At 57.4% G+C, this 25,345-nt stretch overlaps 1 protein-coding gene across 4 annotated transcripts in view; it reads right to left on the reverse strand.

Moving 5' to 3' along the window:
• Ctbp2 (C-terminal binding protein 2) overlaps positions 1-25,345 on the reverse strand; it is a 142,661-nt gene that overhangs the window by 10,859 nt on the left and 106,457 nt on the right. For 3 of the 4 annotated variants that reach the window (XM_047554469.1, XM_047554470.1, XM_047554471.1), the window contains 2 exons: positions 1,994-2,148; positions 1,719-1,863 (listed from right to left, as the gene is read on the reverse strand). In XM_047554469.1, the coding sequence (XP_047410425.1) occupies positions 1,719-1,863; positions 1,994-2,148 (300 nt within the window). Of the gene's footprint in view, positions 1-1,718; positions 1,864-1,993; positions 2,149-21,421; positions 23,149-25,345 lie in introns of those variants that run through there. The other variant, XM_047554472.1, reaches the window with a different exon arrangement.

A 25,345-nucleotide genomic window follows, 5' to 3' on the forward strand; every position in this document is an offset into this window, starting at 1 on the left:
CCTCACATGCACAAGGCTCTGGGTTCAATTCCCAGCACCACACACACACGCACAAAGGTATTGTGTCCATCTACAACTAAAATGATATTGAGAGAGAGAGAGAGAGAGAGACGGGGGGGGGGGGAGGGGGAGGGAAGAGGAGGGGGAGGGAAGAGGAGGGGGAGGGAAGAGGAGGGGGAGGGAAGAGGGGGGGAGGGAAGAGGGGGGAGGGAAGAGGGGGGGAGGGGGAGGAAGAGGGGGGGAGGGGGAGGGAAGAGGGAGGGGGAGGGGAGGGGGAAGGGAGGGGGGGGGAGAGAGACAGAGACACACACTCCCAGCAGATGCCCTGGACGGGTCCCTTGTCAGGGCAGTCCAGGGTCAGTGAAAACGCCACCATGTTTTTTCCTTTTATGTTTTATGAAGCGATAGTCCCTGGGTGGCTTCTGAGAGTCCCAGGACTCTGGGACTAACACCCCCTGACCTGGGCCCACCTCGCTGGTGGTCTTGGATTTGAGGTTCCTTCCTGAACCCAGTCCATCTGCTCTTACATCTTCTGCAGTTGGAGAGAAGGAAAGTTTAGCCTCAACCTCCCACTTCTCCCCAGAAAGGAGCGGCTGGTGGGTGAAGGAGGCCCGGCATTGAGAGCAGCCGATGCGCCAGAGCTGAGGGCCATGGCCCTGTGACCGTGACCCGTCCTCCTTCAGGCTGGGCATTCTGCTTGGAGAGCGCGGAGAACATCCGCTTCTAAACACCAACACCCTTACTGGTGCCGGCCAAAGGGAGAGGTCAAGTGTTCAGCTGACTTACTCTGAAGTCTCCCAGCCGCCCGAGCTGCTGTGCTGCCAGGCCCGGCTCAGAAGCTGGGCCCAGGAGGGAGCAAACGCTGGGCAGCAGGGACAGGTGAGCGGCCACTTGGAGGACCCTGAGGGCAACTGGAGCTGGTGTGGTCCCTTTCCCCCTTCCTGAGTGGCTGCAGGTAGGATGCGGGGAAGGACCGTCTTCTGCCTCTTCCCTGGACTTTGCCTGCGGAGCAGCCCCAGGAGGGCCACACGCCTCGCTCTGTGCCCCCAGTGTCTGGATGCTGCCCTCAGTGTGAGCCAGGGGACTGACCATTAAGACACACCCCCACCAGGGCTTCCTTGGTGGAAATGTGACAGGCTGCTCTCAAGCGTCAGGCACGTGGGGTGCTCCAGCTCAGGCAGGGAAACAGCTGACCCCTGGGGCCTTGCTGATGGGGACGAGGTCTCAGGACCCCGACCCACTAGGTTGTCAGCCCAGGTTGGCGTTTGGGGTCATTCAGGCCTGAGATGCTAGCCCTTCCGTCTTATTCTTTAGCAGCCTCACAAATATGGGGCCCTGTGTGCCCACTAGGCAGGGGATGCAGGGTTGGTTTGCCTCAAACAGAGGGCCTGCCTTTGGGCTGCCCCGGTTGCCTCTGGTGCTGTTGTCGTGACTGGGTAGAGGCTGCTAGGCAGTGGTCTACCTGCTTTGGCGTTGACCTGGGCCGTGGCCTGCCAGGGCTGCTCCCAGAGAGGATGAGCTCCACCCTTGGGTGGAAAAGACCTGAGGCCCAGGGCCTTTCCCTTTACCGGGGTCCATGGGAGCCTCCGGTCTTGGTCCTTCCAGACCCTCGGGGCAGGGGCCCTGGTGTCTGAGGTGTGTGGAAGTGGAGCCAATGAGGCACTTCAGAAACTCCTTGAAACCAGCCCCTTTGCCAGCTGTGCCAGCTGTGAACTCACCGAGCTCGCCCGCAGCCTTGATATCCACGTTGTCATAGCCACTGCCAATCCTCACGATCACCCGCAGGGCCTTGAACTTCTCCAGGTCTTCCCTGGTGAGGGTGATGGTGTGGTACATCATAGCGCCCACGGCCTCGTTTAACACCTACAGAGGGAGGCGGGACACAGGTCGGAGCCCCAGCCACGGGGCACCCGCACGTCAAGGGGCAAAGGATGTCGGGGAAGCCCATGGTGGGTACTCGAGAGCAACAGTGAGCAGGACGAGCATGGCCCACCTTCTCGTGGATCTCCTGAGTGGACTGTGCATCGCAGAAGGCCACAGTGGCCAGGTCCTTCAGGATGGGCATCTCCACGGTGCAGTCTCTGCCATCCAGCAATGCCACCAAGGGGCGGGGGTGCAGGGGGCCGTTCATGATCTGGGGGCGGATACCTGTGAGGAGAGAGTGGCGAATGGTGGGTGAACAGGACGCTGACCATCAGGACCAGGGCAGCAGAAAGCAGCCAGGTCTGGCAGGGCCACACCTGGTTAGGGAGCCTGGGGCTCCTCTCCACACAACCACAGGGCTGTTCTACAGAACCCCACGAGGCTCCAGGACAAGCTCAGTTCACCTGAGCCCTAGAGGGAGCACCTGCTGGCTGCAGGTGAGGAGGGGACCTGGGCATTATGTGACCTCACAGGGAGCTAACCCAGTGGCCACTAAGGAGCGAGTCTGTGTGGGCTGCTGCCAACTGCCACTGTGCAGAGGGACTCCAAGGGTTCCTGCCTGCCACTAGCCCACAGCCAAGGCCCCAAGGCCCCAAGTGCACAGCTACCAACTGCACCTCAAAACAAACACGATGACATAAAATGAAATTGGAGGGAATGAATGAAGTGCCTGCACTCCGAGGGATCTTCCTGGGGACCTCTCGGGGGGAGAGGTGCCCTGGGCAGCCTCGTCCTGTCTCTGCCCTAGTGAGGAGACCGTCCAAGGGGGAGGACGTATGGGAGGCAGGAGGCCGGGGGACTCAAGGCAAACTTCTTGAAGGGCTCCAGGGCAAGCAGAAACGGGGGTGGGGCACAGCGTTCGCCTGGTCCCTTCTCCCTTTAATGCCCTCGTGCAGGCAGCTGTTCTGTGCCCACCAGTGTGGTGGCTTCTAGACCTTCGGCAGGGCGGCAGCAAGGCCTCTACCTGCTCTCTGCCATGTGGCATGCCCCCAGACACGCAGGCAGGGTGGACAGCCACCAGGCCCCCCAGGTGCAGTCTGGGGCCCGGGTGACTTCCTCAGCCATTCTGTGCAGCTGGACCCGCAGCTCTGGAGCCACATCGAGAGGGAGGCAGCACTGTCCCTAGCCTCCACCACCAGCTTCAAGCTCCTGCGCCTTGTCCTTGGTCTCCCCGCCTGACCATCTACCCAGGTGTGGAGACAGAGGACCCAGAACCTGGACATGTGAGAACCCAGGCTGCAACAGTGCGAAGCCAGGAAGGGGCAGTGCCTACCTAGCAGTGGGCACGGACTAGGAATCCACAGGCAGCGCTGTGGGTCTCTGAGGCTTTCCAGTGTCCCGGGCATTGAGAACAGCCCAGGTCCACTGCTGTTCCCATCGGTCCATGGCCTGCTCTGCTCTGCCTTAGGTCCCACAGGTCACCAGCTCTACTGAGCTCCCCGCATCCTGCATGGGACATGGGCTGTCTGGGACCACTTGGCCTCCATGTGACCATAAGGCAGCAGCACAGGCTCCAGACACCAAAGGCAGGAACCCGCTGCCCAAGAATACTCACCTGTGTGGCCTGCCTAGCCCATCCTAGGGGGCTCTCAGCAGTCCCTGAAATGGCCGCCTCACGGGAGCTGGGACAGGTGGGCCCCCCTGTAGCACCTGGGCTCATTATGCAGCTAAGGGTACCCCACAGTAAGGAGCCCAGAGGACATGACCTCGCCCCGAGTGGGTCCGCCATCTCCGCGGGCCCTTGCCACCACTGTACATGTGCTACCCTGGTGCAGAGTGGCGAACCTAGTGACAACTGTCTCTTTGAACCCACAGCAGAGGAAAGACTTGTCCTGACCACAGGAGAGAGGGTGGGCAGTGGGGCACGGCGTACCACCAGGTGGACCCAATTTGCACCCAGCCTCCTTCCACTCTAGCCCGAGGGGCAGCCAGACCCCTGATGCTGATGCGGGGTGCACATGTACTCGGCTGTGCCTGCGGCCTAAGACCTTGACCCCCGAAACAGGGCACCCGAGGGAACCCAAGTGCCAACGTGCTCCTGCACCTAGGGGATGGCAGGGCAGGAGTGAGGGGGCACCGTGCAGGGCACCAAGGCTGCCGCTGCCTGTGGCTCACGTTCCTGGTGTCTTAATCCACAGGTTGGGGCCCTCAATGCTCTGACCTCAGGCACAGGTGACGCTGGTTCCCTCAGGGGCCCAGAGGGAAGTGAGAACAGCCCCCACACCCAGAGGCGGCCCGGCCCGGCCCTGCCCTCCTCTGCAGCTGAGTGCACACCCCTGAACCCCCCTGATGCTAAGAGTGGTGAGATGACCAAGCTCCAGAGTGGGGAGGGCTGAGGAGCCCGGAGTCCAGACCAGGTGGGTGAGAACCGCCCCCTGACTTTCAGGAGTGCAGGCAGGATGGGTCATGGGACAGAGTGCCCGTTCACAAGTTCAGGTCGTTAATTAACAAGGGGCCATGTGGCAAAATGACATCAGGCACAAAGCAAGAACCCAGGGTCACGCGAGCTATCTGGAGGGCTGAGTGCCATCGTCACAAGATGCCCATCCACAGCACCAGTGCACAGATCCGTTACCTGGGTAACAAACTCCAGGTTGCCTAGCGATCAGCTCCCTGCCCAGCACTGGCTGCTTTTCTTTTCCGTGAAATCTGCCTGTGGTTCTCCTGACCCTTGGGCCACCTGACCCAAGTGCAATGCTTAAGTGCCTGCTGCAAGATCTTCACTGTGAGGTGGGAACAGGGAAGCATAGGGGTTTGGTGCCGAGACGGCCCCAGGCTGAGCAGAGGTGGGAGTGGGGTACCTCCTGCACGAGGTAGAGCGGAACCAAGAAGCCAGGGCAGGGCTGCTGGGGAGGCCACTGAGATCCCGGCACAGAGGGCAGGGAACCTGTCACTGTGCCCTGGGAAACCTGGACTTCAGTGCAGCCCCCTCCCCTACCTGCTGTCTCCACAGTCTTGCCAGAGGCTGAGGCAGAGGGTCCTAGGGAACCTCATGTAGTACCAGAGAGAAGCTGCGAACAGGCCTCCCGTGTGACCTCACGGCCTTTTGATGGTTTAGACAAATTAAACCATTTTAAACACATTAGGATGTAATGGACACATTTCAGAGTAAGGTTCGAATACAGTAAGATGGAACACGCCTCCGTCAGACTCCGGGAAGTGCGATGTACACTCAGGTCGCACCTCCTGGGGACTGGTCTGTTCCTTCCACAGCCAGAGGGATTGGGCGGAAGAATCCACCGCACAATGTTCAACGAGGCACAGCGTTCCAGGAGGAGTTCGAACCGGGGATCAGGTTAAGGGCTTTTCTGCTTATGTCTACCCCAAGATTGACAAGGACCTGTGATGCTGTCATGGTTCCTGTTCCCAGTCAGGAGCGGAGGCCAAGGGGGCCCCGCACCCCTTAGACATACCTCAGCGAGGGTGCCTTGCACTCTGCCACCCTCCAAGCAAGTAGCTGTTTACCACCTCCCCTCCCCAGGACGAGGGCCGGTGACTCCCCTGTCGTCAGTTACTGCCTGGTTTCAGGCTTGCCTCTAAACAGCAGGGGCTACGCTCCAGTCTGGAACACTCTAAGGACAGCTTGAGGCCAGGCTGCTGTTTGTCCCCAGGCCTGAAACTGCTTGGAGCTGAAGCCACACATAAATAACGTGAACTGAGAGTCGGGAAAGCAGGGCACTGCCAGGCAGGTCGCTGGGGATTCACTAACAGTGACCAGTCATGTGGGAAGGCCAAGTCCAAATGCTCACAGACCCCAAGCGGTCTGCAGGAGGACTGGTGGCTTTCTGGTCACCCAGCCATGGCGCCACCATAGCTGGAAAAAAACCAGATCTCCTTTTAGAGACTGAACACGGGCTGGCAGGGCTGGAGTCGGCCACCTGGTTTAAGACTGAGGGCAAACAGGACAAGCTCTCCTGGTTGACCCTGCCACACGGCATGCGCAGTGATGTTGGGTGTGTGTTGCGTGTGCTGGGATTACCCAGGGTGCTCCAGCACGGGGCTGCACTCCAGTCGTTTCTTGTTCTGATCTTCCTGCCTCCGTTTCCCGTGTGGCTGGGATCACAGGTGTGCAACACCCCACCTGGCACCCTGCAGTGCTTCTGAGGCCCACTGTCCTGTCCTCTTGGTCACTTGGACAAGTGACCAAGAAGAAAAAACAATGCCATTTAGAAAAGTGTTCAGAACTGGTTTCTGTTGCTTGCAGGTGGGAGCCAAGCTGCCCTCAGGGCATGATGTTGCTTCAGGGACTGAGAATCTCAGGTTCACCCCAAGGCAAAGCAGCCCCTGAGGTCAAGTCGGAGGTGGTCTTAGTGCATCTCCCAAGTGTTCTCACACCGTAGTGTGGTTCTCAATGTGGCATGTTAAGAGTTGGGGGTAGTAGGCGGTCCTTTGGTCAGGGGTCAGTGTCCCTGGAAGGGCTTGAGATTGTTCTGGTAGAATCCATCAGCTCTCTGCAGAGGCTGTTATGAAGAGGTCGAGCCTGGTCCCTAACCTCTCTGGCTCCTTATTTTGCAGTGCTGTCATCTGCTCCTGCAAATGCTTCCACTCTGATGCCATCTGGTGTTCAGTCTTCGCCAGAGGCTGGATCCATGGGGCTGCCCCACTGTGGATTTTCAGCCTCCAAAAACTTTGAGTTAAATAAGCATCTTTTCTTTAAAAAGTTAGCCTGCCTCAGGTGTTTCAGTACAGCAAGGAAAAAATGGTCAAATCTAATGTTTGACATGGAAGCAGAGGCTGCAGCTCTGCAAAGACAAAGCTGGCCATACACCTGAGTGCCCTGAGGGCCCCACACGGAGAAGGAGCAGCAGAAGCAGCTGAACTAGTGAAACAATTGCCACTCCAAGTCGGAGGACGGTCCAGCAGGTGGAATCCAGGGAGGAGCGTCAGTGGGCTCAAGGAACTTGGAATTCTTAGGGTACTGGCCCCACGCCATCCTTGACAGCTGGCTCTGGATGAAGTACCTGGATTCTTCTGGAAAGGAGGCTCAGACAGCCCTCACAGGACCCAGAGACAACGAGTACCAACCACAAGGTGCTGTATACCCGGCAGGAAGCGGTCACAGATTAAATGCTTTGCCAGCACCAACCCTGAGAGCGACCCTGGGAGACAGGAGGCAGCCAGTACATCTCCCAGCCTCTCACAGTCGAGGTGGGGAGAAGAGACGGCTGCATGAAGCCTGACGGTCAGCCGCGCTTGTACCCTGCAGATGCCCTCAGGAGGCCCAATCATGTTCCCCAACGTCTTACGTTTTCCTTAAGTTTTGCAAGGCTCCTTAATTCAACAGCCTCTTCTTGGAATCTAGCCTGACGGGACCGACCCTCCTCGGCAAGGTACAGCACCCCAACTTCTGAAGGCCTGACAGACCCTGAGCTGGGGAGGGCAAGGGGGTACTTCAGAGGCTTGGGTTTCACAAAACAGCCCAGAAAACAGGACTGGGGCCAGACTGGGGTCCAGATAATGACGTGGACAGAAATGAGCCCTCACGTGGGACTCAGCTCTGAGCAGCCCCAGAACAGGCAGGCGCAGGGAACACAGGTGGCCAGGCCATCTAGCTGAGAGGCCTCCCTTGCCTGGCTGACATGTCTAACCACGCCGCGGAACTTCTGAACGCCAGACCTGTGACGCAAACCACAGCACAGGGTCTGGAAAGTGACCGAGGCTGCCTCGCCCCTCACCCTGGGGCTTGGAGGTGACTCGGAACAGCGCTTGTCGCTGGGACGTGGTGCTGTTTTAAGGTAGCCACTGCCATCAGAATTCAGCTTAGTTTCCTCGCTGCTGCAATAAGCCTTTTCTGCCAGGCGCGTGTCCAGCGGTGCTCCTGGGAGGTGCTCCAGGGAGGCTTGCGCCAAGCCTGATTTTGGAGACTCAGTAACATTCAGACTTGTCATGTGCTCCTGATTCTTCTCTGGCTCCTCCCCTTACAAGTCTCGTTTGACACCCCAGAAGGCTCTCCAGCCCGGGGGGGCCTCTGCCATCCACACCAAGAAAGTCAATGCTGGGCCTCTGTTCTGTTGCCCTGGGTGGGGCCACACCCCAGTCTTTTAAAGCTGTCCAGGGTGGCCTGGAACTGGTGAGGTCCCCTAGCCTGACTCTCAAGCAGCTGGGTGCGCACATCTTGGCTACCTTTCCATTTCTGCCTTCGTGGCGGACGCGCGCTAACTGATCCCTGTACTCTTTCTTAGGCCAGGGACGCCAGGACTCCAGGCCTCGGCGTCCTGTGCCAACAACACTCCAGTACCACCTGCAAGGCCAGCTGAAATCAGCCCGCCACACTGAGGGAGCCCAGCTGCTCCTGCGATGGAGTGTGTGAAGGTCCCTGCTCCCACATGGCAGAAGGGACGTGAGCTCCGGAAGAGGCAGGCTGCTGCAGCAGGTGACCATGACCTCCTCAAACACCCCAGCCTCCCTCCCACAGTGCGGAGACGGTGGCACCTGGGGAGGGATAAGGGACGAGCAGCTGGACTCAGTCCTGGCCTTGGGGTTTGCCCCTGCCTCCTTACAGCAGGGTGCCTCTGCTGTCCCGCAGCGCTGTTCTGCAGGGGCTGGGACTCCCACCTCCATGCACCCAGGGTCCTTCTCCCTGGGTCTCAGCAACTCCCCACCCTGGCAGGGTGCTGGTCTGGTCACTTGAGTTGATGTGGTCGGTGCCACCTCTGAGGCTGAGCCCTGCTGGAATCTTAGACGTCACCCTCTAAGCTGCCTGGGCTGACTGAAGGCCCGTGCGAGGTGCAGTCCAGCTCACTGCCTGCATTTTAGAGCCATCTGCTACCCGGCAAAGCTAATGGACACACTGAGAAGGGGCAGGGCAGAGGCCGTGGGAGCCCACAGTGAGCTTGGACCGAAGACAGCAGGGCAGTGACCTGCGCTTTGCTACTGAATTCGCTGGAAGCCAGTCCCAGCCGGTGGGAGAGCAGGAGAGATCAGGACCACCTCCCCTCAGCGGCTGGAGGGCTCTGGGGCGAGACCCCTGTGGGGTGAGGGGCAGAGGCTGCAGGAATGGGATCTGGCCCCAGGCTTTCTCCCGTGAGGCAGCAGAGACCGCCAGGTCCCAGAGTGGACTCAGAAGAACCTTCTCCAAGGCCCAGCCACCAGAGGACTTGGAATTTTAATGCGACCTTTTGAAAAACACTCCCCTCGTCTCACTTTCCCAGATGAGCCCCTATCTGTTCCTGAAGTGCAGGGTCAGCTTGTTCCAGAGGTGCCCTCCCCCTCTGGGCCTTTGTCACCCCCACTCCACAGGTGGGCACGCCAACCTACAGGCATGTGGGGGTCTGCAGGCAGAGCCCGGCCCACCGCTGGGGACCTCAGGGAGGTCACCACCATGCTGTGTCTGCGTCAAGCCTCGCCCAGCGGAAACGACTGAACACACCCTGACCCAGGCCCGGCCAAGGCAGGAGCTGGCCAAACAGCAAGTGGCCGTACACTCATGCTGGTCGAGTCACGAAGTGGCCGCCCCCGTGCACATGCTCAGCTAGTGCAGGTGCCACCCACACTTTCTCAGGTGAAGACCAGGCAGGAAGGAAGCCAGCTGCAGTGACGGCCCAGCTGCCCCGCGTGCGTCAGGCACCAGGGCCTGGACTGCAAGAGGGCTCCCGAGCTAGGCTCTTCTCAACTTTGAATACACACCCGCTCTGGGAGGCGCGGGAACCAGTCGACATAGCTGGCGGGGAGAAGGGCTTCAGAGGGTCTGGTCTCGCCGGCCTCATGAAGGGCCGAGATGACCACTGAGGGACCTGGTAGGCTGTTCCTCAGTCAAGCTGCCGGCTCTGGTCTTTGCTGCAGAGTGAGCTGGACATCTGACATAGGACAGCCATCGATGGCAGGTCATGCATCATAGCAGGTCACGGTCCCCAGATGAGACTCCCTGGTCCCCAGGTCCCCAGCAGCCATGCACACCTGCTGCTCCAGCCTGGACCACGCTCTGGCCCCACGGGCTTGCTGTTCACCCAGTGTGAGCTCACACCTGTGTGATATGTGGGTGTCTGGGCATCTTCCAGGGGGAAGCAGGTGCCTAGACTAGTGGGAGGCACCATCTCATTCAGAGAAATGTGAAAGACTTTTCCCTTTAGAAAGGGCACTTAAAATAAAAACAAGAATGGGATTTTGCCGTTTGAAAATGTTCCTCAGCACCTCACACATTGGGTGAGGTTCCAGAGAGCCTGCGGCTGCCCCCATCACTCGCAACCCTGGTTGAAGGTTTGATTCTGGTCGCCCACAAAAGTCCCTGGGAACCCACTCAGGTTCCCCAAGTGAAACGTCCCCTACCTGAACCAGCAATGATACCCCTGGAAGCAAAGGCTTCTCATGACAGAGGTCTGAAGCTGGGCAGTGAGGTGAGGTACTGGGCTTAAGAGGCCCATCACGGGACACCACCAGGAAGTGCCTGGCTGGACATGGCTCCACAGTCCAGCAGCCAAGGACACAGGCTCTGCTTCTATTTTCAGGAAGATGTAGGACTTGTTTCCTGTATCCTACCTCCTGCATTTCCCCAGAGGCCCAGCCTCACATGAGAGAGTGGAGAGACTGGAGGGTCAAAGGCCTGGGTACTGGCTTGGGGACCAGCTGGTGTCCAGGTGTGAGACGCCCTGGCATCCTGTGCATTGGCAGGTCCCCAGAGGGGCATTCATCAAGAGCTGGTGCGCAGCGCTGGGAGCCCCTCGGCTGCCACCTCCCGAGACCCGTTTCCAATCCGCAGCTCCCAAGGCATCCTCTGGGAGGACGACGGCCACTCTGCCCCAGGGGTCACCACACTAGCCCTTGAGCGACCCCCACTCTCCCTCCATGTGACAAGCCCCGAACGAAGAGACGAACCCCGTGACTTTAAAAAGTGTAACCCTCAAGGACAAAGCGGGGGCTCCAGGTGAGTAGCTGCAAGAACCCTGGTGATTCACTTTTCAAGTCTCACGAGTCTGTGAAGTCACTGGGCACAGAGCCAGGGTCAGCTGTAAGGTCCCTTGGCCATCCTGGGCATCCTCTCCCCAGGAGTGGCAACTGCCCTATAAGGAGCTCATAACCCTTGAACTCAAAGCCCAGCTCTCAGCAGCCTGAGCTGGACCGGAGCAGGCTGGGAAGACCACCAAGCAGACCCACCCCACTCAGCAGCAGATGCAGATTAAAGGCAGCTGTCTGCAGACAACAGGTCTCCTGGGATTTTTCAAGCATGTCACACCTAGGGGGGCACATTCTGTGCCCCAGTAATTGGACTTGCCAACTATGTGCCTGGGAAGTGGGGAAACATGTAAGATAGGTCTAAAGTTGTAAAATAGTGGGTCTCATGTCCAGGGTTGCTGCTGACTGCCACTTTTCCATAATTGGTTTTCAATGTTTTATCGAAGCAATAAAATCACCTGTGCACCCAAGAACCACAACAAACCTGTAAATCAAGTTCCAAATAACCAGGAGGGTGAACGGCCGGCTGCTCCCAGGGCCATGACTATGAAACCAAGCCCGTCCTCCTAGCCCACGCCTGTTTGCAGGGCTGGCCTCAGTGCTTCTCCCGCACCTGTTCGTTAAACCCTGACTGAGGAAAGACTTGGAGGGACATTGAACTTGCCCAAGGTCAGAGCCAGCAAGTGGTCGAGCCAGGATTCTAGTTTCAGGTCTGCCCGGCTCCAGCGACCAGGCACTGAACCCCAGGGCTCACCAAGCACAAGGGGAAGGACCACCCCGAACCCACGGCTTACTCTTGAACCTCCCAGTCACATCAGATTGCTTTGGCTCAACACACCTTGGACACTGGACAGAGCTACAAGAATTCCAGAGCCCAGCCCTGGGACAGATTCAGTCTCAGGGGAGACACAGGATCTTGCTCTCCTGAGTTAAGTTAGGGCATTAGCTCCCCCTTCGCTAAGCAACACTAAGTGGTGTCTGTCAGTCATAGATGCTGCAGGCATTGTCCCTGCTCCCTGGACTCAGATATACACCGTCCCTCTTTACAGCGTCCTCTGATTCAGCACACACCCATGGTCCTGGCTGATAAGAGAACAGGCCCAGGAAATGCTCTCTGGGCCCCCAACAACCCACCCAGGAGGCAACTTTGCAGTGGCCTCTGCCGAGTGTCTCAGATGCCCTGTACCTGAGAAGCCGAGCTCTCGGGCCTCTGGTCAGACAGGGCTTGCCAGGACACCGAAGGCAAACACAGGCCTCTGCCAAGGTGCCGGCAGAGGGGAAGGACTCCTGAGGCCTCGGGAAGAAGAATCACCATGAACAAGGCCAGGAGAGCCGGGGCCCGGTGCTCTGCTCGGCCTTCCCGAGTGCTAGCCACCAGCACTTGGTGGGCGTCCCTTTCAAAGGGTAACCGGACACAGGTCAAGCCCTCAGGCTCATGTGAAAGGATCAAGCCAGGAGGAGTGGGCGTCTGCTGGCCGGAGCCCTGGTGGCGGGCTTTTCCTAGAAGATGCTCTGGGGGGGGGGGCAGGGTGTGACCAGTTACCATCTGTCCAGTTAGGCTGGAGGGAAAGAATGTGCTCCAAGTCCCTCAGCAGAAGCTCTGGGTGATCTGAGCCCAAAAGAGCTTTATCCAGCAGCCTAAGAACACCTCCGTGGTCACCTCCTTCCTTCACTGTCCCGAGACCCATGAGCCACGTAGTTGCTAACAGAGTCGAGCACACGCCGGCAAGGTGAGACCCTGTTCTCACCAGCGAGCGACCAACCCAGAGAGACCGTCACCCCTGCAGGGACCAGCGCGTCAGCTTCTCTCTGAAATGCACTACAAAATGGAAGAGCAATGGCCGGGAAGGAACATGTGACAATGACAACAGGTCACCACTGACCTCAGGGGCACAAGCAGGAAACACTAAGTCTGTGCTCTACGCCGGAGCCTTGGTCCTGAGAGACTCCTTTGGAGGTGCATCCACCTCAGTCTCAGAAGGCTGGTTTTGGGGCAGGGGACACTGAGCGGCTGTGCCGTGTGCATGGGTGGGCACCCTGAGCCCCAGGCCAGCCCTCCACCCACTCTGGCTGTGAAGACAGCCAGGAAGCCTGTGCGGACAGACCCTGCTGGCGTGCCTTCCGCCTGAGGGATGGGCCCGACCCAGCACCACCTCCCAAGGCTGCCCGCTTCCAAGAAGGCACCCCCCCCCCCCGTCTGCTGAGTGGGCACCAGGGTTGTGGCGCTAATGCTTCTCCAGAGCTAAACTGTGTCCGTGACAACACGGAGGGGATGCCTAAAAAGGGCAAGAGGAGGAGGAGGAAGGAAAGGCTGCCAGGGAGCCGCCAGAGGCACACGTCTGCTACACGTGTGGCGGCTGTGTGCAGCTGTCACCAGTGACGTGTGATGGAGGGAATTCTACAGGACTCTAAGGGGCTACAGTTAGCCCAGGGACAGCATGGGCTTGTGGCCTGAACGTTGTCCAGTGAACGTTTTAGAGCACCGAGTGCATGCCAAGTACTTAGGCTCCCACGCCCTCAGAGGGAGCTACAGCACAAGCCAGGGGACCGGGGGAAGGGGACAGCGTGGACACAGTGGGATCAGGGACCAGGGCTCAAAGGGGCAGGGAGGCCTCTGCAGGGTGCCTGCCCAGGCTAGGAAGGCTGAGAGGACATGCCTGCTCCTCCTGGTGCCCAAAGGGTCTTAATAGAGGACAGGAAACGGAAGCCACCAGGAGAGAGGGTGTCCCAGGAAGAGAGTGGGCTGAGCGGCCCATGAGTGCCTGGTGCCATAAGTTCTCCTGGCTGTCTGCATTGCTGTTTGTCCCTTGGAATCAGATCGATTCTACCAGCATGCCTGGGGACAGGCACCATGCCCTCTAAGTGTCCCGAAAGCCTGGTTGACCTAGGCTCATTTTCCTCACCACATTAGCCAGGTCAAACGCCCATACTTAACAATGTGTTGTGTCCTTCGTTAGCTGAGGCACCACCAGAGCCAAGACGGGATGGGGAAGGAGCCCCAGCTTTCTGTTCATTGAGTTTTCCACACAGTCCTAAATCCAAAAGGAATGTGAATCTTAAGAACGTTTTGCAGACTTGCTATCTGGCAGGCCGGAGGCCAGAAACCTGCCCACAGCCCTGGAGAGGTGGGTCAAGCAGCTGACCTCTGCCAGCAGAGTCACTGGTGAGACGCTCCCTCCCTCCTCCTTTCCTCTAATTTTTTCTTAAAATCAGATGACTTCTGAAGCATTCCAGGATCAAAGCCCAGTTTATGGGAAAACACTAGAACCCCACAAACTCACATTTATGTCTTGATCTAGAGAACATTCACCAGAAATGTCCCAAGCAGGGAAGGCTGTTTTCACCTCTCTGGGCAGAGCTCCCTCAGTCTGGAAAAGAGCAGGCACCAGGTTCCTGCTCCAGTCTGGGGAGATGCGAGCTTTCAACTGACCTGCTCTGCCAGCCCCCAGATTGTAAGAGCCTAGAAACTTCTACCAGGAGGCCTTGGTGTATCCAACAAAAATTAGAAGATAACATGGAGGTGGCTGTATATGGCAGCTGAGGTCACAAAGGGGAAGGTGTAGGATGGGGATGGGGGTGATGTAAGAAAGCAAACTGTAAACTTGGAGCCAACACTTGGATCAAGAGCAGGATTCACCCCAGACCACTGAGAAAAAGCTCTTCCAAGCAAAGTCTCGCTGTTCCATCCCTATGCACAATGTAAATCTTTTAAGTGACTCGTTTCTAAATTTACCTTGGATGCTAGGAAGCTCAGAGCAATTCCCTCATGCTCAAGTTTGCAGGGAAAGCTCTGCTCTGGCCTTATCACCTGCCTCATCTTTTCCTGAATTTATTTCTCTTAGTTTTGCCCTTTTGCGTGTTAGAATAATTCCTGTTAGTGGGTCAGATCCTCTTAGGAACAAACAAGCAAGCTATATTCCTCATAATCCTCTGGGACAATGCTATGCTCTCGTCAACCAAGACTCAAATCCCTGCATTCTTTTAGACCAGCATGATGCAGAGGGAGGGGCGTGGCCCTGAGGTCACCAGCTGGGGACAGGCATGCACACAGTAAGGGCCCATGAATCCGCAAGTGCTGTGAGGTGAGCCATGTACAATGTTTGTGATGTCAAAGTTCTGAGAACTGTGCGAGGGGATGGCAGAAGGTCACAGAGAAGGGAAGTGAGCCTCTGGGTACCTTGGGGCTCTCGCTGGCATGAACCTCAGCTTCCAGTGTGGCTGAAAAGTTGGGGTGTTTCCCCAACTTCATACCATTATGGATTTCCCTGTGCTGTCCTGAACACTGTGCCTGGTGGGTCATCACGGCGTAGCTACCAAACGAGTCCGGAGTCAGACAGCCTAGCTGAAGTCCCAATTCTGCTCTTTGACCTACAGCAGGGGGCTAACCTCTCTGTGCCCCAGATTTTCCATTTGAAAGTCTAAGTGCAGGTTGAGGGTGTATCTCAGTGGTAGGGCATTTTCTTAGCATGCATGAGGGTTCCTGGTCTAATCTCAGTACTGCAAAACAACAAAAATAAGTTAAAAAGGAGGGGTAGATGCCATAGGAGATAATGCACGCTGGCAACTGTTACTATTCCATGATTGGGCCCTGCCTCCCTCAGAGCAGGGCTGGTGCTCCCCAGGAGCCCATGGAACCTGCCAAGATGAGGCCCCGCCCTGCTGAGCACAGCCCGGGTTCTTACCTATCTATCTGACCCAGCAAGGGCTCTTTCCCCACAGCCTCCAATCCCTTCCTCGGGTCAAGTTTGCTGCAGCCAGGAGCTGAGAACAGGCATTCTAGGCTACAGCGCGTGCGAACAATCCAGCCAAGCTGTGTCATGTCCACCGACCACCTGTGTGGTCACTGTAGCCACAGGGTGCCCTCCCATCTCCTGGGCAGCACAGGCCAAGCAGAGGGAGCAGCATCTTGGCTTCTTCCTTTATGTGGAAAGGACTAGGAGCCCTGCACCGGGGCGGGGTGTGCCCCACAGCAATGTGTAATCACCTACGGTCTACATGGCTAACGTGGGCTAGTCAGTTGTGGGTTACAAGTACTCTTTTGCTTTTATAAACGAACAAAATCGCCCAGGCAGCAGCAAGAAATCTGTGAAAATGCTTCGGATTTCTCACCTCGTATGCTGTGGCGAGAAGAAATTGGCTGCAAACACCTGAAAAGCTTTCCTGTTAATACATGTTGGCTTTCTCACTTTAAAAAAGGATAGTCTCCCTTCTATAGAAGGTTAGTTGCCAAAGGAAGAACAAAAAGCAAAAAGAAAAATAAAAAATCTTTAAAAACCCAACCAACTCTTAGAGGAAAACATGGGAGTCCACCTTCAGGACCTTGGATTAAGCAATTGTTTCTCAGAGGTGACGTCAAAAGCACAGAAACCCAAAATAAAGGACCTTAAAGATGTAACCTCTGTGCTTCAAAGACACTACCCAGAAAGTGAAGAGAGCCATAGGTGGGGGGATGTTGCCATACTGCACCTGACCCCAGCAGTCAGTGGGGTCCTCCCAGGCCCAGCGACCCCCAGACCAACCCCAGCGTCTGGGCTGAGGCAACGGAAGGGATTGCAGGGAGTCTCCGAGCAGACAGTGCACACTCAGCAAGGGTCACGTTTGAGAGGAGAGGGGTGGGCACATGGCCTGCAGCCTCTCCCTTTCACAGTCTGAAAACCACCAGACAGTTCTGCTCTGCACAGGAGCCGGGCCTGCAGGTCTTCCAGGGGCTCTGACCTGGGCTGGGAAGCGTGCAGGGCAGAGGGGGGACTCCAACTCAAATCTGTTATTTTGCAGTCAAAGCAGCTGATAGGCAGCTTCCTGCAGGGCGCAGGGATCCTGAGAGGCCCTGCTGGAGAAGCCCCACTGCCCCATGTGGGGCTGCCATCTAAACTAGGATGTCCCTGTATAGAAGACACAGCAGCTCTGAGCCAGTCGCCTTCAGCAGATCTGGTGACGGGGTGGCAAGTCCCACTTGTCCTGGCTAACTTCTGCTGTGAAAGCCCGGCCAGAACTAGCCACCCATTGCACCTGCACCCTGCAGGTAGAAAACACGACCCCCGACCGCCACCTACACATGTCACTGTTGGGGGGCAGCGTCCTGAGCAAGGTGAGCTCACAGAGATCCCCGACAGCCACCCGCCTGGAATCTGTGACAAGAATGAGGCCTCTCGTGCCCACCCGAGGACAGCGGGGGCCTGCTGCAGACAGCTTGCCACCGTGTCCTCCACAGGCACAAAGGCGGCTGCACCCAGGGGCAGAAGAGGCTGCCGCCAGGGACAGAGTTGGTACAGTGGCCGGGGGACAATGGAGCCGAGGCAAGCAGCGTTGTCGGGGCAGGCCCTGTTCCCGCCAAGGCCAAGTGCGTCCAATGACCGCGGCCTCCAGGGAGTTCCTCCTCTGTTAACCACACTCCCAACAAGCCTGTGAGGCAGCTTCAGTCCCTGCTGCCCCAAGAGAAGCGCAGAGCTCTAACACGCACCCGTGGAGGCAGTGGGCAGCAGTGCCCAGCCGAGCATGCAGCTGCCCTGGGCGGGCGACCCATGGCGAGGGCCTCTGCCTTCCCTAGGCCTCAGCCTAGTACAACAGGCAGGGGACACAGGGCGCAGCTGGGGCAGGCGGACACCACTGGTGGGAGAGGTGACCCACGCAGCAGGAGAACAGCAGAGGCGGCAGCAACCTGGGATGACAAGATCAGTCAGGCGATGGCCCGATGGAGGAGTCACGGGTGTCCATGGGAACAGGACGACATGCCTTCCTGAAGGTGGAGAACGAGGACCCAAGAGCGCCGAGCAGACTCCACATCTGCACACAAAGCGGGCACTGGAGTCGGACCTGGCTGCCGTTCTGCTGGGAAAGGCAGCTCGGACCCCCGCAGTGTCTGGGAGAAGCCTGCCACATGCCCTGGGTGAGTTCCCTTCCTGCTCCCTGATGCCGGAATGTCCGGGCCATGCAAGTCTCCGCCACACTGCAAGAAGAGACGCCACGGGAGTCATGGAATACCAGCTCTTGCACACGACAGCTCACGCACACCAGCCTCTCTGGCCCTGATCACAAGTTGGGCTTGGTGCTCCTCACAGATGCTTCTCCAAGAACAGGGTGGCTGGGGTGACTCTGGTGCTCCTGCCTCCAAGGGTCCCATGAGTGGCTGGCCTCTGTGACAGGCTGCAATTACAATAACTGTCCTTTCCTACCATAACCTTCCAAAGACCCCATGTGAAGGCAAAGAGCGAGTCTTGCCCTCCAGTGAGCTCCAAATGTAGCCCCAGGACTGCCCAGCAGGTCTACTTCCTGCCATATCAGTTTACTTTGTGTGATTCTAAAGGCCTGGAGCCCCTCTCTGCTGGCCAGACCCCTTCTCCTATATCCCATGCTGAGGGGAGCCAGCAGAGCTGCACCTTCCTGGGCTGGCTCCACCTTGGGGTGGGGAATGGCATCGCCCAGGCTCTGGGGGTCTTTGGGGCCTGGTGGAGGCCTCCTCCAGCATCCTCCAGTATGAGGGTTTAAGAATCGCAGACCCTCCAGGCCAGAGAGCCTTTGCCCGGTCCCAGCACAGATCTCTGTGTAGAGGACGCTTCAAAGAAGGCAGAGGATGTCTGAGAAAGTACCTGGCGCGGGTGTCTAAAGGACGCAATCCCTTCCTCAGACTCTCACGTGACTGGACGGTTTCTCCTGGGGATAATTTCTACCCAGGAGGCTGGTGCTCACACCCATGATGCTGGAGTCCTGGGAATCAATCTTAGTGCCCCTTTGAGCAATGGCATGTGAGAGACCAATCCTGGCGACACCACTGTCACCCGTCAGCCTCCTAACAGCCCATGGACTCCTCCACTGACCTGAAGAGTCCTCGGCAGGACCCTGGCAACTAGATGGGGGTCTCATGGTGTTTCGTCTACCCAGCTGCTTCAAGGACAAACAGCTGGAAGCAAACGCAGACATCCCAGGAGAGGAGGCAGGACTATCTCTCACAGGGATCAGAGCCTGCGCTGCCCCCGGCTGAGCCCGGCTCTACTGTTGGGAGGACGGAGATGAACATGGCGGTAGCACTGGCACTTGCCGGATACGCCCCTCGCCACCGGGCACAGGCAGGCTCAGGCAGCAGCAAACCCTTGGCCGCGGGCGACAACATGTGACAGCGACTGTCAGAAGGTTCTGCGGCTGGCGCCACAGCCATCCAGGTCAGCAGCGGAGTAAGAGCAGATCCGCCAGGTGCCGCTCACACGGGTCTGACCACAGCCTGTTAATCCTGTGCATCTGTCGTCTCACCTCTGTCGCTCAGAACTGCCTGGTCATGGGCTGCACTAGGCTAGCAAATAGGAGCCCAGTGTTTTTGTGCACAAAGTGAACCCTGATGAAGCCACTGCTGAAACACCCAGAGCCTGTGAACAAGAAAACCAGACACTTGAGTGACAACAAAGTCACCAAACAATGCCACTGTGTGCATGCCAAAGGACACAGGAAAACAAGCAACTTCCTAGGTACTCCTGCTCCCTCCAGATGGGTTTCTGAAGGGTGACGTACATGCTCCTGTCTGCACAGGAGGAACACAGCTGGATCTGAGATTTGAAGAGCGCCACCTGTTGGCCAGGAGGCAAGATGGGCTAACCAGCAGGCAACTCTGGTTCAGGGTGCTTTCCTTAAAGGCAAAGGTGACACTCCCCAGGGCTCAGCAACCCTGCCTGGGGCAAGGACCACAGGCACACTGTCCAGTCTGCTGCTGCCTCCAACACACCCAAACCTGCCGCACAAGGGGGGATGCCAAGCCCCTGCCCCCACCCCAGCGAGGAAGAGTCATGAGCCACATGGAATGTACGATAAGGAACGAGGACGGGAACTGCCGCTATGGGATAGATCATTTGACAGAGAAACTCGTTTGCTGGCAGACTTCCGGCTGCAGACTTCCTCAGCACTGGCTCGCTGCCACGCAGAGGAAATAAAAATCAATATCCTCGGGTCTGCAAAACAGTGTGTTAACAATCACACTCCAAACAACTCACACAATATCCCTCGCCCTACACCCAGAAACAGTGGATGTTTTTGTTAGGAGGCAGTGCTAAATAAACAGAAAGAGGGGATAAGGCAATTCTGCAGGTCCTCCTTCAGCAAAACCTTTCCACAACTTCAATGAGGAGATAATCTTTCTGTGATTATGACCAAACCTTCCTGTTGCTTAGCAACACATAATTAAGGAATATGTTTTCAGATCCGCTTTGCAAGCCCAGCCATTATCAGATGAAATTACTGGAGCAACAAATGTCATCGCCATGCAAATTAGTTGGTTGCAAAGAAAGACTGACGAGAGAGAAGGCGCAGACCCTCAGAAAAATTATCTGACTCGCCTCCTCTCACACGTTGGTTTTAAAAAAGTCAAGCCAAGTATATGATCAGACTTAAAAAAAAAAAAAAAAAAAAAAAAAAAATCCACATATGAGACAAAACCAGAACCTCCAGCAAGAGAAACAGAAAAATCCAGGCTGTTCATCAGTCTCCCTTTAGAAGAATAAAGTGCCTGGGGGACCACTCTGGAGCCACAGTGGTCATGACAGCCACCTGGGCTCTGCCATCCTGGGGGAAACTGGAGTGCAGGGTGGGGCTCCCGACAGCATCCGCAGCAGGTTTCAGGGCTACAGTCAAAAGGGTGGATCTCGTTTTTCAGCACGATTTTCACCCTCTACCCTGTAATGCCAGTTATTGGGGTGTGTGGCGGGGGAAAGGTTCATTCCATAAAGGATTCACTAATTATGCTGGGGAGGCAAAGGGAGAAGAAAGGCAAAAAAAGGATTTACCATGTCTATTTTCAATCAAGATTCTAAATTAAAATTAAGAATTCTGATGGCTCAGAATTTAGCAACCTAGAAGTTTAGACCCAGCCCAAGGAAACACAGGTGGTAAATCACATGTGGCTTGTGCTTTGAAGAAAACCAGCAAGCATCAGCCTCCCTTTCCTCAACTTGGAAATATATTCTTCCCTACAAGCCAAACAGAATTCCCAACTGTATTTTCCAAAATGAGAGACTGAATCTGTTTTTGAAACACGGAGTTCTAAGGGATTTCAACATCTTGCTTTGTTTAACCCACAAGTGTGGAAAAACACATTTTTATCTCTATGGTGGGTAATTCCCGCCTTCGAGAGCACACGCAGGCGCTGCTGAGGTATGCTTCCATGCCACGGTGCACTCCTAATGGCTCAGGAGCAGTGCACAATTTATGGGAGGCATTTGATCAAACATCCCTGCCTTCTCCAAAGCCACCTAATGCAAACTGGAGAATCACCAAGCCTTGTGCATGGAAGGTCACAGCCTGTTCTGAACGACTGGAATCTCTCCAGGAGACAGCTATGCTCCAGCACTGTAAAGGGCAATCTGCAAAGCAACCTGGACTCCATGAGAGAGGAGGGCCAGCCTGGTTACACGATGCACCCAAACCCAGGAGCACCCATGCCCTCCGCCAGCCTGGGAGCTGGACCCGGCACTGTGGCCTTCCAGTTTGGCAGAGAGAGTCCGTGGATGTGTGTGTGTGTGTGTGTCCGTGGGTCCAAGCAGGACCAGCGGGACCCACCACCCCTGCTCGAAGCTCTGCATTCCTCCCACATCCCAGGTCCCTGCCAGTGGAGGTGGGAAGGGTGCATTACTTGGCTCCGGTGTGAGCATGGTGGACACGATGATGGGTGCTCCCGTCCGCCGGGCCACCTTCTGGTATGGCGAATGAGGTGTGTGCAGGCTTTGGCTGACCGGCGTCAGGGCGGATGGCTCCACGGAGACCCCAGGCTTCCGCAGGAGCTGGGGGCTGCCGTGGGGGCTGGGAAGCGGAGAGGTGGCCAGGCTGCGCTCCCGCTTCAGCAATTCCATGGGTACGGTGTACGAGGTGGAGTAGGCCGTTCTGGGGCCGGGGTGCAGGGGGGTCGAGGGGCCTGGGTTAGTCAAGGCCACGCCAGCCTGTGAGGGGTACGTGGGGCCCAGGCGTGTGGTCAGGGAACAAGGAGTGGGAGAGCTATACCCGGAGTTGGAGGGGAAGTGGGGGCCCTGGGAGGCTGCCCCGGGGGCAGAGTAGGTGGCTGCCGTCTCCAGGAGGTGCTGGGAGGGTGCACTGGAGGGGCGCCGAGCCACGTCTCCAGCCCGCGGGGATGCTGGCGGCAGGGCTGTAGCGCCCAGCGAAGCCAAGTCACTGGGCAGCAGTTCACTTCGGTGGCTGAAGCTGCTGGACCGTGTGCGGGGCAGGGGACCTGCCTGGTCATGCCTCCGAAGCTGCATCTCAGTCCTGCAGCTGCTGGCCAGGCGGCTCAGGACTCGGGCCTGGCCCAGGTTGGGCGCGACAGACTTGATGTCCGCATCCTCCAGGGTGGCCAGGACGGCTGGAGAGTCAAAGCCTTGCTGGAACAGGGCTGCCAGAGTGGCCTCCGTGAGCCCCTCTGCCCGCAGCAGGGCCAGGAACTCAGGGAGCACGCTCCTCTTGCCGCAGGGTCCCTGGAACGCCGATGGGTTGGCCTCATAGTTCTCGTAAGCCACTTTAGCCTGGACGCCGTCCCCGGCAGGCCCGTAGCCTCGACTCAGAGCACCGGGGGTCGCCCCCGTGCTGCTCTCAGAGGGAACAGCCGAGCCAGGGTCCACGACCAGGCACGTTGGGGCCACTTGTCTGGCAGGGACAGAATCCACATCGTTGTAGACCTGGCTCGCGGGGTAGGCAGATGCCTCTGCCCCAAACCTGGTGTCCGGCAGTTCCCTTCCATACCGCCCAGGAGACGGGGCCCGGCTCTGTGGCCGCTGCCCCTGAGGCAGTGCTTTACTCCCAGGATCCCGGTACAGGTGACTGGTGTCCTGCAGAGCAGGAAACTGGCCCTGTACGTGCTCCCACGGCACCCTGCTGCCAAGCACTCCGTAGCTGGGCACTGGCCGGCTGACACCCGTGTCCCGATAGTAAGGCGGCTCCCTGGGCACCCTGGCTCCTCTGGACGGGTCGCCATAGTAATCCCGCGGCAGCAGGGCACTGCGACTAGACATCACGGCCTGTCTGCTGTCGTAGAAGGTGAAGTCGGGAGCGGAGCCCTTCCTTGCAGCCAGCGAATCGTACAAAGCCTCCCGGTACAGGTAGGGCTCTGCGGGCCCAGGCAGGACGGCGTCCTGTACTGGGTGGGTTGGCGGTTCGCACCAGGTCCCCTCCCCGGGGCCATACGTCAGAGAGCTTCTCCTCCCGGGGGGCCGCGCGGCCTCGGTGCTCTCCCAGGGGCCCTCGTACCAGCCAGCGGCATCCCAGCTCTGCGATCGGCCAATATTGACGTGCCTGCTGGGAACCGGCATGGGTGGAAGGACGGACTGCCGACGCGGCGCGGGGGAAGGCCCTCTTCATAAATCTTCAGTTACACGCATCAAAACCAGGCCCCTCCTGCACGCCAGCCCTTCCGAGACGGCAGCAGCGACCAACTGGGGGTTTCTGTTTCAAAGCGCGGCCTAAATTATTAATCCCCGAAACCTGAGAAGGCGAAACAGCAGACTCACGGTGACTTCACCTCCCTCCCCAAACGTAGCCCGAGGTCTGTCCTGTGTGGCTGCGTCCCCGAAAGTAGGCTGTGCTCCAGCCTGCTGGGTCCCCCTCCTGGCTACTGTGCTCACATGGACCTTGGCTCTCTGCAGGCGGATTAGGAGCTAAATAAAACCCTAAAGCTTTTGTTCCATGTGACATCTTGTCAGCTCGATGACGGTGGAGCGGGTGCCTGCCCCACCCAAGCCTCCTAACCTGCAGCTGGGAATTATCCCACACTGAACTTCCGGCTGAGGTCCCTCCTGCTCCCTCCCCAGGGTGCTGTCAGGTCAAGCTCAGCCCCTTCCCCTCCAGGGTGCCCCCCAACTGCCGCCAGCTCGCCAGCTTGGATTGCCTGAGAGCGACAGGAACAGAATAAGACTGCTTCGATGTCAGTCCAGCCTTAATCCTCCCTGATGAAGCGCTAATCCACTGCGCGCGGCTAAGAACAACCCATGTGGGCAGATGGGAGAGCCTCATGTGTGACTCTGTAGGGTGGTGCCCCACACAGGGCCAGGTCTGCAGCCACTGCTCTGCCAACTCCGGACGTGGCTTTGAGGACACTGCTTACAGATGGGAGGGGACCTGCTGCTCAAAGTCCACTCAGACTCTTCACATCCTGATCAGAAGGCAGATTCTTTCAAACCACCAGGGCAAAGTAGGGCCAGCGACAGGGGAGCCGCACCTCCCCACACCTTCCTGCAAACGTGCCAAGGGGCAGGAGAAGCCCTGTGGTAGCCACAGGGCCAGCACCAGTCATTCACACGAGGTGGTCAGGAAGCCACAAAGGCCAGCTACGTTTAAAATGTTTAAATGAAATTATAAGCAATCGACTGCCACCAGTCTGAGGCAGCGGTGAAGCTTCAGCCTCTAAGAAATACTACTTATTTAAAAAAGAAATTAATAATGTGAGACGAGCCGAAGACTGACTGGGAGGCAGGAGGGTGGGTGTGATCCATTTCCAGGAACCTGCAGGCCCAAGGGATGCCAGTCTCACCCTGCCCACCCCAGGAACCCAGCAATATGTGTCAAATCTGGGATAAAGTCCATGTATACGATCGATGCTCCCCAAGGAAACGCACTGATTCACCCAAAACCCAGAAGCTCTGTGGCCATTTCTGGCCTAGTGAGCAACCAGCCTCAGGGATGGACCAAGCGCCGCCCTGCCACAGCCCAGGCAATCCCAAAGACCGTGGCCAGTCACTCCAGCACCACGGAACCCCTTCTATGACTCCATTACTGTTCAGGACATGGGCTTCCTTGCCTCCATAAAGGGGAGGAGCCTCATAGACAACCTTCCTGGGAATGAGGACCAGTGGGCAGCTACGTGAGGAGGAAGGCCCGGGACAGAGCTGGAGCCAGGCACCTCCTCCCGGCTCTGGCTAATGCCTGTCTGCTCATCAACCTCTTCCAGTACTGGAACAATAATACTTAGAAAGATTATTATCGGCAGGGGAACCCTCAGGTGGAATTCCACCTCACTAAAGCCACATCTGATCCCACCACTGGCCAGAGAGGAGGGACACCAATAAGATGACAACACCTCTGTCATTAACATCCATGGACCATCTACTATGTACTTTATTCAACTGCAGGCCTAGTATCTTAACTGGGAAATACCGTAAGGGCAACTGGGATGATGTCACATCACAGAGCTAGGAATGCAGGGTGGGGGCTCTGTCCAACACAGTCCAACATAGTTTCCGTTACACCCAAATTTGTAAATCCAAACAGGACTACAGAGAAGACTGCTAATCTGACAGTTCGTGGGACCACTATGTTTCTTAGGTGGACTTCTGCTGGTCTCGAAGGTGAGCTCATGGGGTAGGGTGGCAGTGGAAGACGGGCCCCAGGGTGGTGCTGCCTCCGTTCTAGAACCAGGAGGCGCGGATTCCATTTGCACCTTCTTCTTCCAGCCTGTTCTGCTTGGAAATCACCCAAACTCACCCAGCCCTGACTCTGATTTGCCAAATATTATGACAGATGTTTTCCTCTGTGAGGCAGAAAATCTGAACCTGGACTCCCTCTTTTCCAAACATTC

This window comes from Sciurus carolinensis, chromosome 5, assembly GCF_902686445.1.
Source record: "Sciurus carolinensis chromosome 5, mSciCar1.2, whole genome shotgun sequence".
Lineage (NCBI taxonomy): Eukaryota > Metazoa > Chordata > Mammalia > Rodentia > Sciuridae > Sciurus > Sciurus carolinensis.